At 60.7% G+C, this 13,748-nt stretch overlaps 1 protein-coding gene across 4 annotated transcripts; it reads left to right on the top strand.

Annotated features, from left to right (window-relative positions):
* Window positions 1-506: 506 nt before the first annotated feature.
* On the top strand, window positions 507-13,737 carry MAP3K12 (mitogen-activated protein kinase kinase kinase 12). 4 transcript variants are annotated; one of them, XR_009867071.1, is made up of 15 exons: window positions 507-580; window positions 7,752-8,233; window positions 8,377-8,560; window positions 8,731-8,922; window positions 9,046-9,204; window positions 9,310-9,468; window positions 10,072-10,180; window positions 10,300-10,409; window positions 10,495-10,611; window positions 10,715-10,852; window positions 10,936-11,560; window positions 11,727-11,797; window positions 11,884-11,957; window positions 12,056-12,149; window positions 12,517-12,605. XR_009867071.1 is itself a non-coding variant. In XM_062203572.1 (14 exons), exons 2-14 carry the CDS (start codon window positions 7,789-7,791, stop codon window positions 12,613-12,615), a joined length of 2,682 nt encoding a protein of 893 aa, XP_062059556.1. In that variant the 5' UTR covers window positions 507-580; window positions 7,752-7,788; the 3' UTR covers window positions 12,616-13,737. The 4 variants fall into 4 exon arrangements, 2 of the variants coding, with proteins under 2 accessions (XP_062059556.1, XP_062059557.1); XR_009867070.1 differs by having other exon boundaries at window positions 12,056-12,157; window positions 12,517-12,602; XM_062203572.1 differs by having other exon boundaries at window positions 11,884-12,157; window positions 12,517-13,737.
* The last annotated feature ends 11 nt before the right edge of the window (window positions 13,738-13,748 follow it).

Below are 13,748 nucleotides of genomic sequence, written 5' to 3' on the forward strand. Positions count from 1 at the left end.
AGAGCTGAGAGGATTCCAATTGGGTGGAACTGGAGTGGCGACAGTTAGGGGAGGCAGAGCTGGCTCGATGTGTGTGACGGGGAGCCGGGTCCGAGCGCTGGGGATCCCATCCGAGGATCTGCTCTCGCGGCGGGCAGGAAGCGATCCGCACGAGGCCCGAGGTGGGACAGCCCTAGGACACCGCCAGCGGGCAGGCAGGGGGCCCGGGCGGGCCGGGGACGAGCCTGGAGCGCGCCGGATGGCAGCAGCGGGCTCCTTTAAGAGGCCGGCGGCTCCAGCGCTGCATCCCCCGCTCAGGGCGTGTCCGTCCCGGGGGGCCAGGGGCGGGGGCCTCGGAAGGAGCGGGAGTTCAAGCCGAGTGGGGACGGGGCTGGGGGTCGGGGGGTGGGGGCCGGAAGCCGGGGCTGACATCCGTGCGCTCGGACCCCGCACGAGCCTCGCCGTGACAGCGCCCCGAGTCCGGTCGAGGGCAGCGGGGGGAGGTGGGAAGGCGGAGGAGAAGGAGGAGGAGGCGGGAGCAGCATCCGGAGCGGAGCTGCAGCAGCGCCGCCTTTTGTGCTGCGGCCGAGGAGCCCCCGAGGTGAGAGCCTGGCCGAGCGGTGGGGGGTGGGGGGCAGGCACGGGTCTGGGTCCTGGGATCCGGGCACCGAGGCAAGGTCGGGCTGCAGATTTGGCGTGGCGGAGGGAGGCGGCGCGGGGATGCTGAGGCTGTTTGGATGGAGACCTGGGGACCTGGACCCGACGCCCGTGGGGATGGGAAGGAGGGAGGGATGCCGCGGCCCAGGCTGGAGCCCGAGGGCCCCGAGACTGGAAGGGAGGCTTGGGGTGGGGAGTGACTGGGGGACAGCCGTAAAGGACAGCGGTAAGGGAACAGCCTCTCTCCTCCCACTCAGCCTCTGGAGGGGAGGGAGAGAAGGCGGGGGGGGGGGGGGGCGAGTTTGGGCCCCTCCAGGGAAGGAAAGCAAGGACATGGCCCGATGCACCCCCTGCCTCCCCCCACCCCCACCCCTACCCCCACCCCACTGAGCAGACTGGACCTGAGAGCACCTGTTCCCTGAAGCCCGAGGCCCGGCCCCCTCCCCTTGCGGCTGTAATGCCCTGATCCCCTCCAGCTGTGGCTTTTGCCTCCAGCTGCTGTACCTCCCCTCCCCCCATGCATAGGTGGCCTCCTGCTGTTTCTGGCTCCTGTGGCTCCCCTAACCCATTTCCTCAGGTCAGGCCCTGCCAGAGCCTCCTCCCTCTCCCACTCACACTCTTCAAACTCATTGACTAAAAAATAAAGCAAGAGTCTTCCACGGAGGTGGAACTTCCTGATAACCATGATCTTGACCCAGGGGAGGCAGGAACGGGGGTCAAGGTGGGAAGAAATAGGTGTTCCTGGGAATTAGGGGAGCAGAATCCCACCTTTCAGGTCCCTGGCGGGTTCCGCCTTTGGCAGGCGTGTAGGGGAGCAGCCTTCAAGTAGAAGGGAGTGCACACCGGGGCTCCCACCCAGCCGCCCAGTCCTCAAACCACAAGGCGGACTCCCTGAGCCGGAGGGTCACAGCCAAGGCCGGCAGGAGGGACTCAGGAAAGCCGCACTGAGCCTTCCTGTCGAGACACTCGAGTTTCTCTGGGCCTAAGGGCCTTGCTCCCTCTCCCCTCACTCCAAGGAGCAGAAAAGCCCCTGTCCACTCAGACTGTGACACAGGTGATGCGAGAAGACCCCAGCTCCCCACACACATAAAGACAGGCGTGCTGGGTGCCCACCTCTTGGAGAGCAGAGGGGTGAGGGCAGGAGGTAGCCTGGGTGTTGGGCTCCCCAGTGCTCCTGCTATGAGACTGCTGGCGGCTGCCTTGCCAAGAAGGGGGCCCAAGGCCCCAGCACCCACAGCCAGGGCCTGTCCACAGCGCAGGCCTACCTGTGAGAAGGAAGGGGTCGCACAATCCACCTTTCCCAGAGCCCCTTCTGGGGCGGGAGGGACCCCTTCAGTGGAGCTGAGCAGAGACTGCTCTGCAGCAGCTGGGCTAGGGCTGGGAGGAGAGGCAGTGCCCCTGACCCTGCTCCCAGGGGAGGGCAAGGAAGGCCCTGGCCTGGCTCCTGCTCTCTCTGCCCTCCTGTTTCTCCTCCACCACCCTTGCCACCATTTATACAAAACCTGCCACTTGGCGCCAGCAAGGTCTAGGTCGCGGAATGTATCCAGAACTTCCCGGGCCAGGAACTTTTGTGACTGCCTCAGTCATGCCCCCGACAACAGTCAGATGGTGTTGTCATCACCTCTGCCTTAGACATGCGGACACTGACACTTAATTTCTTCAAAGTGAAAAACTTAGTCTAGGGCAAGAAGCGGGACTTGAACCCGGGTCCGTCAGGCCCGGAGCCTGTGCTCTTCTGCACATAGGAACGCGGTGTTGGCCGCCGTGTGGCCGAGGTGCCCCGTGCTCATGTGGGGATATGGCATCTAAGCTTGGTTCCTCTCCTGCCCCCTCCCCACCAGCTCGGGGGCCCAGACTCAACCAATCTCTGAGTCTGGGGTCTGCATTTACCCAGGCACAACGGCCCCAAGCTCCTTTTGAAGTTTAAAGTAAGTTTTGCCTTTTTTTAAAAAAGCCATTGAAAGGGAGTACCGAAAATACCAGAAAATATAGTTAAACCGAAAGCAGAAATCTGAAACATTAAGAATGCTACCTGCCTAGATGTGGCTAAGCTGTGGTATTTGTCCTCCCAGCTTTTAAGATTTTATTTATTTACTATGTATTTGAAAGCCAGAGAAAGAGAGAGAGTGGGAGAAACAGAGAGGGAGGACGACAGAAACAGAGATCTACAGACTCTGGTTCAGTCCCCAAATGCCAGCAACAGCTGGGCTGGGCCAGGCCAGGCCAAAGCCAGGAGACTGGAATTCAAGCCAGGTCTCCCACGTGGGTGGTAGGGGTCCAACAACTTGAGGACACGCATTAGCAGGGAGCTGGAACCAGAACGGAGCCGGGAATTGAACCAGGGACTGCAGTATGGGACACGGCTGTCCTGAGCAGCGTTAGCCACTTGTCTTAACCACTGTGCCAAACACCTGCTCATCCAGACTTCTTTTTGTTTATTTTCATCCACTTGAAAGGCAGAGGGAGAGAGAGAGAATTTTCCATCCGCTGGTTCATTCCCCAAAGGCCCACAGCAGCCAGGGCTGGGCCAGGCCAAAGACAGGAACCTGGAGCTCCATCGGGGTCTCTCAGGTGCGCAGCCAGTGCTGAGCTGTTCTCTGCTGCCTCCCTGGGTGCACATTAGCAGGAAGCTGGACCAGAAACGGAGTAGCCTGGACCCCCAACTATGGGATGCTGGGTCCCAGGCGGTGGCTTAACCTGCTGCACCACAACGTCTACTCCAGACTTTATTTTGTTCCCTTTTTCAAGATTTATTTGTTTATTTGAAAGGCCTGAGTTGCAGAGAGGGACAACTTCCATTCCACCCACTGGCTCACTCCCCAAATGGCCACAACGGCCAGTGCTGGGCCAGACCGAAGCCAGGAGCCTGGAGCTTCATCTGGGTCTCCCAAGTGGGTAGCAGGGACCCAAGCACTTGGACCATGTTCCGCTGTTTCCCAGGCATATTAGTGGGGAGCAGGATCAGAAGTGGAGCAGCCGGGACTCAAAACTGGTGCTCTTAGCATGGTGCCAGCATTGCAGGCAGCGGCTTAACCCACGGTGCCAGAATGCCAGCCCTTAGATTTTCTTTAGTGCACATCTAGCTCAGGAACTGTTAAAATATGCTTAACTCCTTCCAGGTTCCCCTAGGGGCCCCTGTGACTTATCCCCCCTTCGCCTCAGACCTCCGTGGGTAGGTGGGGCCTAGCAGGGATCCCGGGTCAGTGCTGTGGCTGCGTATCGGAGAAGACTCCAGAGAGAGAACTTGGCCAGGCCGTGGGGGCTGGTGCAGAGAATCAGGCCTTTCTACGGTTCCACTGGAACCTGAGCTCATGAGGCAGACAGGAGAGATGGCCTAGGCCTGGGCTCCAACCAAGCAAGGGGGCTGGCGGGCAGGCGTCGCACTTCCAACTCACCCTCGCCACCCACCTCCATAAGCTCTGGTCTCTCTGAAGCCACAGCTGGTGCTTTTTCCCTAAGCTGTCCTGTGCCTCTGCCCACCATCCTGGAAGCAGTCCAACAGCTTGGGCTGCTGGGTGAGGCCAAGGACCTGTGTTAAGGGGTGCTGTCCGGTCTCCCCTTCACGAGAGCACAACACAGGGAAAAGCCAGTCCCCTGGAAGAACACTGTGGCTGGGACGAAATGACAAGTTGCAGCCTTGGTCCTTGTCTGAGCCAGCTCCTCTCCCTTGCAGCCCCCCTCCCACGTGCACTCAGGAGCCAGGGTGGGGGTGGGGGCTCTGCTCGGATTTCCTGAGAGGCTGTGAGGGAGCCCAGGGTCCAGACAGATGGCCTGGCCTCTGAACTACCCCCTCCACGGCCTCAGGATAAGCAGCTTGGCCTTGAGAACCTGCAGTGGGGTGGGGGTGGGGGGGCTGCGAAGGAGCTGAGCAGCTTCACCTGGCCCAGCCTCAAGCATCCCAGGCTGGAGGAATGGGGGGGGGGGCTTCTGCCTCTACTCCACCCTGCAGTTTTCTTAGGGGGCCCTCTGGGGGCGCCAGCAAACCTGCAGCTGCGTTAGGGCCTCCCAGTGTCCAAGAAGCCCCTCCCCTGGCAGATGTGGGGTTCAGAGAGCATCCTGCCCCTTCCCCGGATCTGACAGAATGACTGACAGAGATACTCGCCGCTCCGATCGCATTGCAGCCCTTCCCCCACGTGCTGCATAATTGATGGCCCAGGAGACAGCGCCCCTCCCCCCAGGTGACAAATGTCTGGGCCGGGGGCTCCCAGCCATACTATCCCCTCCAAAGCCCTGGCGCCGGGGCACAGCTGGCGGGTCAGGATAAAGGAGCCGGCGGGAGGGGGGTGGGGGAGGTAGAGGACCAGGGCTGCAGCTCCCTGGGGCACGTGGCCTGCTCCTGCGCTGGGGGCGGGGTGGGCCTGGCCGGACCCCTTGCTTTTCCCTGGTCTCCCATTTCTCCAGACACACAGGTGATGTGGATTCTCTGGACACCCGAGGGGCCTCTGGGATGAGCCTGGTGACCTGGAGGGAGAGGCGGCCGCGCCTAACCCCGCCTTAAAAAGTCGGGGCTGGGGAGAGGCTCCCACATGCACTCCTCGCGGGGGGGGGGGGGCTGTGCTTTCCAAGCCCCCCCAGCGCAGGCTGCACTCCGCGGCGCCTCCCTCGGTTCCCGGCTCTGGGCCTCTCGCCTCCGGCTGTGCCTTCGCCCTGGCCGTGTCCTGCCTCCCTCACTCTCCATTGCCTGCACCGTGTCCCCGACGCCCAAGCCCAAGCCCCCGCTCTCCGATACCCATCGCTTGTCCTCCGGATGCCCTCTGGCCCCTGAAGGACTCCCTTATCTGCCCGCGGGGCTGCACGCGAAGAAGGCGCACCGGGGCCGGCCGCTGGCCGGGGTCGCACCTCGGGCCCCGGACGCCCAAGGCCACCCCGGCACCGGCCACATGGGCCGCGCGGCGCGGCCCCGCCCCCGCGGCGCGCTCACGTGACCCTGGGCTAATCTGGTCCTGGTGACTTCACGCGCCGCCTCGGGCCCAGTCGTCATGGTTACGCCGCAGCGCCCCGCGCTTCTCCGGGCCCGCCGTGTCCCCTCCCCTGGCCCACCCGGACCCCCGCCCCCAGCCACGTGACGGCCGGGAAGGAGGTCGGGAGGGGGGAGGGGGCGCCGCGGCCGTAACCCCTTCCTCTCCGCTCGGTGGGGTTCCGACTCGGGCTTCGGGATCCAGCCCTCGTGGCCTGATGGCCCCCGCGGACCCCATCCCATCATCCTTGCTTCCGGGCCAGCCTGAGCAGGCCAGAGCGTCCGAGAGCCCGCGGGCCTCGGTTCTGGATGGTCCAAGAAGGAAGCGCCGGCCTGGGGGCAGGGGGAGGGCGGGCAGGTGAGAGCCCCTGGCTACTGCAGAGGAAATTCTGTTGTGGGGGGGGGGGGGGGCGCTTGGCTGGCCAGTTTGGTTTGCATTAGCTCTGGGAAGGGCAGGTATCTAGCAGGATGCCTTAGGGATTCCGGAGCTGTGATTTCCGCTTTCTGGGTCTGTGTTGGCAAGGATGGAATGGGAGCGTCTCTGAGCACCAAACGAGCCAGTGTATCTATGTGTGTCTGTGGGCGCGCGCCCCGAGGAGGGACTGACCTGCAGCGGTGGGGAAGGCTCGTCAAAGTTGCACAGAGCACACCTGGGGGCTTGGGCTCACTGTGGCACCACAGGCAGGCCGCTTAATCCCACCACGCCTTAGTGTGTAGAAGGGGCCAAGAATGCCCACCTTACTGCTTTGGGGATCGAATGCACGGTTGTGCCGACTGCAGAGGCTAACATTCGCAGTACACCTTATGCCCCCCCAGCTCAGGCTTTTTGCCTGTTGTAGCCTGGGGTGAGCTGAGTTTCTGTGTGGCCTGCCTGGGGTCCAGCAGTCTGGAGGGATGAGACTGGGGCGGTTGGGTGGCCAGAGCTCGGAGCCGAGACTACCAGGGCGAGGGCAGGGGGCAGCTGGGGTCTGAAACAGTAGAGGGGGTGTGGCAAGTACACATGTTTAGAAAACTCCTTGGTGGTGGGAGACTTGGAGAGGATTGAAGAGGCCGCTGTCCTGGGCCAGGCGACAACCGCTGCTTGTGCCCGATGGGGGGAGGGGGCAGATTCCAGGGCTACCCTGCGCTAAGGAAGTGTTCTGTGGAAAGGCTTGGAAATGTACCTGTTCCCAGAATCAAGCCGCCTTGTGTCTCTACGTCATCGACACCTTACCACCCCTTGCGCTGTGGTTCAGGGCAGGGGCTGGGAGCTGCCTGGATGTGGCGGGAGATGGGTACTCAGGATGACCGCCAGTGGCCAGCTCTGGCCCACTTGCATTCCTGCTGGGTGGATTATCCGCCTGTATATGTGCAGAAACTCCGCCGTGGCTCTCCTGAGGTCACACAGCTGTTATTAAATGGCCGAGGCAGGTCTAGGGTTGGAGAGTTTAGTGGCCATTTCTAGGCCATTGCCTAGAAAGCTGGGTCTTGATTTAGGGATCTGCGGCTGGGGCAGTGGAGAAGAGGAGAGAGAAGACAGGGCCTCCTTTGAGCTCCGGGAGAGCAGCTGTGATGGGAGGGCCAGGGGAGATGAAGCAGCGGCCACAGCTTGTTCTGCATCCGCATCGAACGGTTCTGCCCCTTGCACAGAGCATGCCGGGAGGGCGGTGACAGCACACCGAGCCGCGGTGTGCACCTGTGCGCCCTGAGTGTGTCATATAGGCACTCACCTGAGTTCAGTGTTCCTGAGAGGGCCCCCGGTGGTACCCTGTGCCAAGTACGTGAGTGGGACGTACAGGTGCATCACCTGCATGTAGCAGGGGCAGGTGAGCCAGAGCTGAGGTTGAGACCTCGCTGTGTGACGCACAGGCGTACCGGCGTGTGTCAAGTGCAGTGCAACACAGAGAAGGGGACTAGTGCCTGCCGAGTCAGTGTATTTTACCAGTATGTGCCTGAGTGCGGTGATACTTGAGAATGGTACTCAGGGGTGTTACCTGGATACCCGACTGTTGCTTGTGTCGCCGATAGATGCCCGAGAGGCCAAGTGTGTCAGGCTCCCTCCTCACCCTAGGGGGAGACTCAAGGGTTATCCCCAGCAGGGCTGCCCTGAGGCCAGCTCTCTGCACCTGAACACCTCTTGCTGGGGATGGCGGCCCTGACTGGCCCTTCCTGTGCGCAGGCCTGCCGCTCACCACCGCAGCGGGGGCACAGACGCCATGGCCTGCCTCCACGAGACCCGCACACCCTCCCCTTCCTTCGGGGGCTTCGTGTCCACGCTCAGCGAGGCATCCATGCGCAAACTGGACCCGGACACTTCCGACTGCACCCCCGAGAAGGACCTGACCCCTACGCAGTGCGTGCTTCGCGATGTTGTGCCCCTCGGTGGGCAGGGCGGGGGCGGGCCCAGCCCCTCCCCGGGTGGGGAGCCGCCCCCCGAGCCTTTTGCCAACAGCGTTCTGCAGCTTCACGAGCAGGATGCAGGGGGCCCCGGGGGAGCCACGGGGTCTCCTGAGAGCCGGGCGTCCAGGGTTAGAGCTGATGAGGTGCGGCTACAGTGCCAGAGTGGCAGTGGCTTCCTGGAAGGCCTCTTTGGCTGCCTGCGCCCCGTGTGGACCATGATTGGCAAGGCCTACTCCACGGAGCACAAGCAGCAGCAGGAAGGTAGGTGCTGTGCTTGCGGGAGCCCCACCTCCAGCACCTGAGTCTTTCCCTCCCCAAGGCCAAGCCCCAGGCCCTTTCCCACTGCCCACCCAGTGCCCCGGCCCTGGCCCTGAGCCTTGTGGCACTGTGCCTCCTGCCCACAGACCCTTGGGAGGTTCCCTTTGAGGAAATCCTGGACCTGCAGTGGGTAGGCTCGGGGGCCCAGGGCGCCGTCTTCCTGGGGCGCTTCCACGGGGAAGAGGTGGCTGTGAAGAAGGTGCGAGACCTCAAGGAGACTGACATCAAACACCTGCGGAAGCTTAAGCACCCCAACATCATCACTTTCAAGTGAGGCCCCTGGCAGGGGCTGGGGGCTGGGACCCTCCTGGGCTGTGGGACCCAGCCACGTCCTTTCCTGAGGACACTTCCAAATGGCATGGGTGGGAAAGGGGGCTTCCAAGTGTGAACCAGGTGGGAGCCAGGTGGCCGAAGCCTTCACACCACTGTTTGGCCCCCAGGGGTGTGTGCACCCAGGCCCCCTGCTACTGCATCCTCATGGAGTTCTGCGCCCAGGGCCAGCTGTACGAGGTGCTGCGGGCTGGCCGCCCAGTCACCCCCTCCTTGCTGGTTGACTGGTCCATGGGCATCGCTGGGGGCATGAACTACCTACACCTGCACAAGATCATCCACCGAGACCTCAAGTCCCCCAAGTGAGTATACCAGCCGGAAGTGGGTACACGTGGGGTCCCATGTCGGGAGGGCTGCGGTGGAGCCCACACACAGTCAGGGGATGTGTGCGGAGGGGCAGAGTCCAGCTGACTGCTCTTTCCCAGCATGCTAATCACATACGATGACGTGGTCAAGATCTCAGATTTCGGCACTTCCAAGGAGCTGAGTGACAAGAGCACCAAGATGTCCTTTGCAGGGACGGTGGCCTGGATGGCCCCAGAGGTGATCCGCAACGAGCCTGTGTCTGAGAAGGTGGACATCTGGTGAGGGCCAGGCTGGGCCCCAGGGCGGGGGCACTTCCGGGGACTGGACATGGCGGCCAGGGCTTCTACAGAGAGCTCTTCCCAAGTGAAGCCCCTCCTCCTCAGGTCCTTTGGTGTGGTGCTGTGGGAACTGCTGACGGGTGAGATTCCCTACAAAGACGTGGACTCCTCCGCCATCATCTGGGGTGTGGGCAGCAACAGTCTGCATCTGCCTGTGCCCTCCAGCTGCCCAGACGGCTTCAAAATCCTACTCCGCCAGTGCTGGTGAGGATGGTCTTGGGGCTGGGGAGCAAGGGGGTGTTGCTGGTGGGTAGCGGGCTCCTAGATCCCGGCCACCCAGGGCCTGAATCCGTAACAGAAAATCCCAGCTCCCAGAGCCCAGGATGGAGAATGTGGGCATAGCGGGCTGAGCTGGCCATAACCTGCAGGGGGTGCCTTGCATTTGGAATGGGCTCATGCAGCCTCCCAGGCTGAGCGACTCCAGGCAGGTGGTGTCACTTCCAAACCCTTTCCTCTTCTGTGCGCCATGGGTAACAGTACCTGCTAACCAGGGCTGCTACCAAGCACCAGAGCACGGAAGGGGCACCGGAACAGCCAAGCCTCCAACTGACCTCCGAAGGCAGCAGCAGGGAACCCAGACCCCCAGGCAAGCTTGAGGCCGCTCCAGCTGTGGTCAGGCATTTCCAGGCGCTTCCTTTAAAGGCCTTGTCCTGGGAGGACAAGCCGTCACGTAGTTGCACAGGTCTCCTCACTTCCACTTCCTAGTTGACAGAGTTCTCGGGGCACAGGATCGGGGTCTTCAGGACACTTTGGGCAGATGTTCTAAGCTGCTATCTGAAACCCACCCCCACCCCCACCTCCCTTCAGGAACAGCAAACCTCGAAACCGCCCATCGTTCCGACAGATCCTGCTGCACCTGGACATCGCCTCAGCCGATGTGCTCTCCACGCCACAGGAGACCTACTTCAAGTCCCAGGTGTGAGGGGGGGGCCTGATGAGGGCCGGGCAGCCCACATGCTGTGGTGCCGGCAGCCCACAGACTGTCTACCAGGCAGGCAGAGGACTACCCTCACCCCTCATTGTCTACGCCCCCAGGCAGAGTGGCGGGAGGAAGTCAAGCTGCACTTTGAAAAGATTAAGTCTGAAGGGACCTGTCTGCACCGCCTCGAAGAGGAGCTGGTGATGCGGAGGAGAGAGGAGCTCAGGTGTGTGCTCACATCTGGGAGGCGACTTCCCCACGATGCCAGCAGGTGAACCTGGTTCACTTGAGGAGCCTTCTACCTGTTTCAGACATGCCTTGGACATCCGGGAACACTATGAGAGGAAGCTGGAGCGAGCCAACAATCTGTACATGGAACTGAATGCTCTCATGTTGCAGCTGGAACTCAAGGAGCGGGAGCTGCTCAGGTAACCCCGCCTGTCCTCAGGCATCAATCCCCCAAAGCCCCACCCCCACCCCAAGCTGAGCCCACTGAACCCATCTCCAACTAAGAGGTGCATGGATGTCTAGGCGGGAGCAAGCTTTAGAGCGCAGGTGCCCGGGCCTGCTGAAGTCACACCCTTCCCGAGGCATCCTGCACGGCAACACCATGGAGAAGCTCATCAAGAAGCGCAATGTGCCGCAGAAGCTGTCGCCTCACAGCAAAAGGTGGGAGTGGGGAGCTCCTGACGCCCATGCAGGCCAGCCCTGGGTATAGAGACGCCTTATCCTGATCCTCTCTCCCCTACCAGGCCAGATATCCTCAAGACAGAGTCTTTACTACCTAAGCTAGATGCAGCCCTGAGTGGAGTGGGGCTTCCTGGGTGCCCCAAAGGACCCCCTTCACCAGGGCGGAATCGCCGTGGCAAGACGCGTCACCGGAAGGCCAGCGCCAAGGGCAGCTGTGGGGACCTGCCTGGGCTTCGTGCAGCCGTGCCAGCCCATGAACCCGGGGGACCGGGAAGCCCAGGGTCCCTAACAGGGGGACCTTCAGCTTGGGAGGCCTGCCCCCCAGCCCTCCGCGGGCTCCACCACGACCTCCTGCTCCGCAAGATGTCTTCCTCGTCTCCAGACCTGCTGTCCGCAGCACTAGGAGCCCGGGGCCGGGGCGCCTCAGGGGGAGCCTGCGATCCTGGCTCGCCACCTCCTGCCCGGGGGGACACGCCCCCCAGCGAAGGCTCAGCCCCTGGCTCCACCAGCCCAGATTCACCTGGGGGAGCCAAAGGAGAGCCCCCTCCAGCAGTAGGGCCTGGCGAAGGCGTGGGGCTGCTGGGAACTGGAAGGGAAGGGACAGCAGGCCGGGGAGGAAGCCGGGCTGGGTCCCAACACTTGACCCCGGCTGCACTGCTGTACAGGGCTGCTGTCACCAGAAGTCAGGTAAAGTATGCGCAACTCCCTGAACTCTCCCTGTCCTGCTCTCCCAGGGACACTGCCGCATTCTATTCCTGGTCTAAGGCGCTGACCAACCTTCCTATGCTCCCTTCTGAGGTTCTTAGTGACCTCTCCCACCTTGACCACAGCCCCCCACCCCATCTCCCTGCAGAAACGCGGCATCTCCTCAGAAGAGGAGGAAGGAGAGGTAGACAGTGAAGTAGAGCTGACGTCAAGCCAGAGGTGAGCAATGGAGTTCAGGAGTGGCCTTGCTTCTACGCTGCAAGGGGCAAAACTGAGCTGTAACCCACTGTCTCTGCAAAACACAGGTGGCCTCAGGGCCTGAACATGCGCCAGTCACTATCTACCTTCAGCTCAGAGAATCCATCAGACGGGGAGGAAGGTACAGCTAGTGAGCCTTCCCCTAGTGGCACACCTGAGGTTGGCAGTACCAACACGGACGAGCGGCCGGATGAACGGTCTGATGACATGTGCTCCCAGGGCTCGGAACTTCCATCGGACCCACCAGCTTCTGAGGTGGTCACTGATCCCGAACCCAGCTCCCTGCCTATCCCACAGCAGGACCTACTCAGAGGTGAGCAGGTGAGTCACCTAACAGAGCCAGGTACTAGACAGGGAGAGCCAGGAGCAGCTGCACAGCCAGAGAGAGGTCCCTGAATTTATAAGCCAGTTTCCTCCCACAAAGACAGCAAAAGCCACGTGGCAGAATGAGGCCTGTAATACAAGCACCTGAGGCACGGCATTTAGAAAGAGCAGCCAAGGAGGGATCCTTCGAGTAGGTGGCCTGGTGCTTTGGAACAACAGCCTCAGCAGTTTGGATCCTAAAAACCAGTAAGCCACTGGCTTGCCAAAAAAATACATAAGTAAAAAACCCCAGTGCGAGGCCCTGTAATGCCGAGATGCTGAGCCCCACCTCATTGCATTTCTGCTCTTCCTCACAGGGCCCTCCCAATTCTGAGGACTCAGACTGTGACAGCACTGAATTGGACAACTCCAACAGCATTGATGCCTTGCGGCCCCCAGCCTCCCTCCCTCCCTGAAAGCCACCTTATTTCCTGTACATAGAGAAATATTTATATAAATAATATATATGCGCCACATAATCAACAGAGAATGATGGGGCTGTCCCAGCCTTAAGTCAGACTTGAGAGAGACTGACCCCCTGACCAATTCACCTGATAAACTGTAGGGACACTGGCAGCTGTCAAAATGAGTGCGGCCCTGGAGCTGTGCGCAAGGGCAAACTGCTTCACTCCGGACCTTCTGTTAAGCAGTGAGGCCAGAGAAAGCCAGGCTTGTCTCTGTGTGCCTCTCCCCACGCACGGGGGGCAGGAGCAGGACCCACTTAGACTGCACTTTTCTGTTTACACACTTTGCACTTGGGTGGAGGGAGACTCAGGCTGGGTCCTCCCCTGGGGCGGGGGTTCTCAGGTGGCAATGTGACTCATTTGTCTGCCCAAGCCCTAGCCTAGCTTGGGGCCCAGGGGGAGGTTAGGACACTGGTAGCATGTGGTGGCTCAGGCTGAAGGACTGGGGTGCTGTTTTAAGTCCCTGCTCTTATCCTGGCGCCTGATTGGGGTGGGGACTGTCATTGTAATCCCTGTGAAAACCTTGAAATATAACCACTCCATGCAGGCCCAGCTGTTGAGGGTTTTCTTGGTGAATAAATGGGTAGCATACATAAGCCTGGGGCAGGCTTCATCTGAGGACTTTGGACAAGTGACTTTGCCTTTGTGCCTCTTTGCTGTGTATCACATCAACTCCAACTTTATAAAATTATTGGCATAAATGGTAGCAGGTACACTTTTCCAAATCATTTTTAGTACAAGAACAGAAACAGATCTTAAATATGTTCTCTTGTTATCGAGGACTATAAATGAAATCATTAAAAAAAAGAGACTTAAAATATGCAAGCTTAAACAAAGGCACAGACATTCCAAAGAAGGTGAATTCCAGTCAGACCCATGTACTCCCAACTTGTGTTTGACGAGAGCCTCTGACGAGCGTCCTCCCCTCCTCCCCCACCTGGTGGGAGCACTTGCCTGTTCTAAAGTCAAGTTTTTCTTTTGGGCACAGGTTTTAACAAGGGTTAACCAAATGTAGGGTCACAGGAAAATAAGACCAACGGCCAATAAAAAAGATGAAAGTGGTCAAACAAGAAAATAACTGGATG

The sequence above is a fragment of the Lepus europaeus genome, chromosome 10 (assembly GCF_033115175.1).
Source record: "Lepus europaeus isolate LE1 chromosome 10, mLepTim1.pri, whole genome shotgun sequence".
In the NCBI taxonomy this organism is placed as follows: Eukaryota; Metazoa; Chordata; class Mammalia; order Lagomorpha; family Leporidae; genus Lepus; species Lepus europaeus.

Coding starts and splice junctions, on each gene's coding strand:
- MAP3K12 (XM_062203572.1), top strand. CDS start 7,789: ATGGCCTGCCTCCACGAGACCCGCACACCCTCCCCTTCCTTCGGGGGC. Junction 8,923..9,045: donor CGAGACCTCAAGTCCCCCAA/GTGAGTATACCA, acceptor GCTCTTTCCCAG/CATGCTAATCACATACGATG. Junction 10,612..10,714: donor AAGGAGCGGGAGCTGCTCAG/GTAACCCCGCCT, acceptor ATGGATGTCTAG/GCGGGAGCAAGCTTTAGAGC.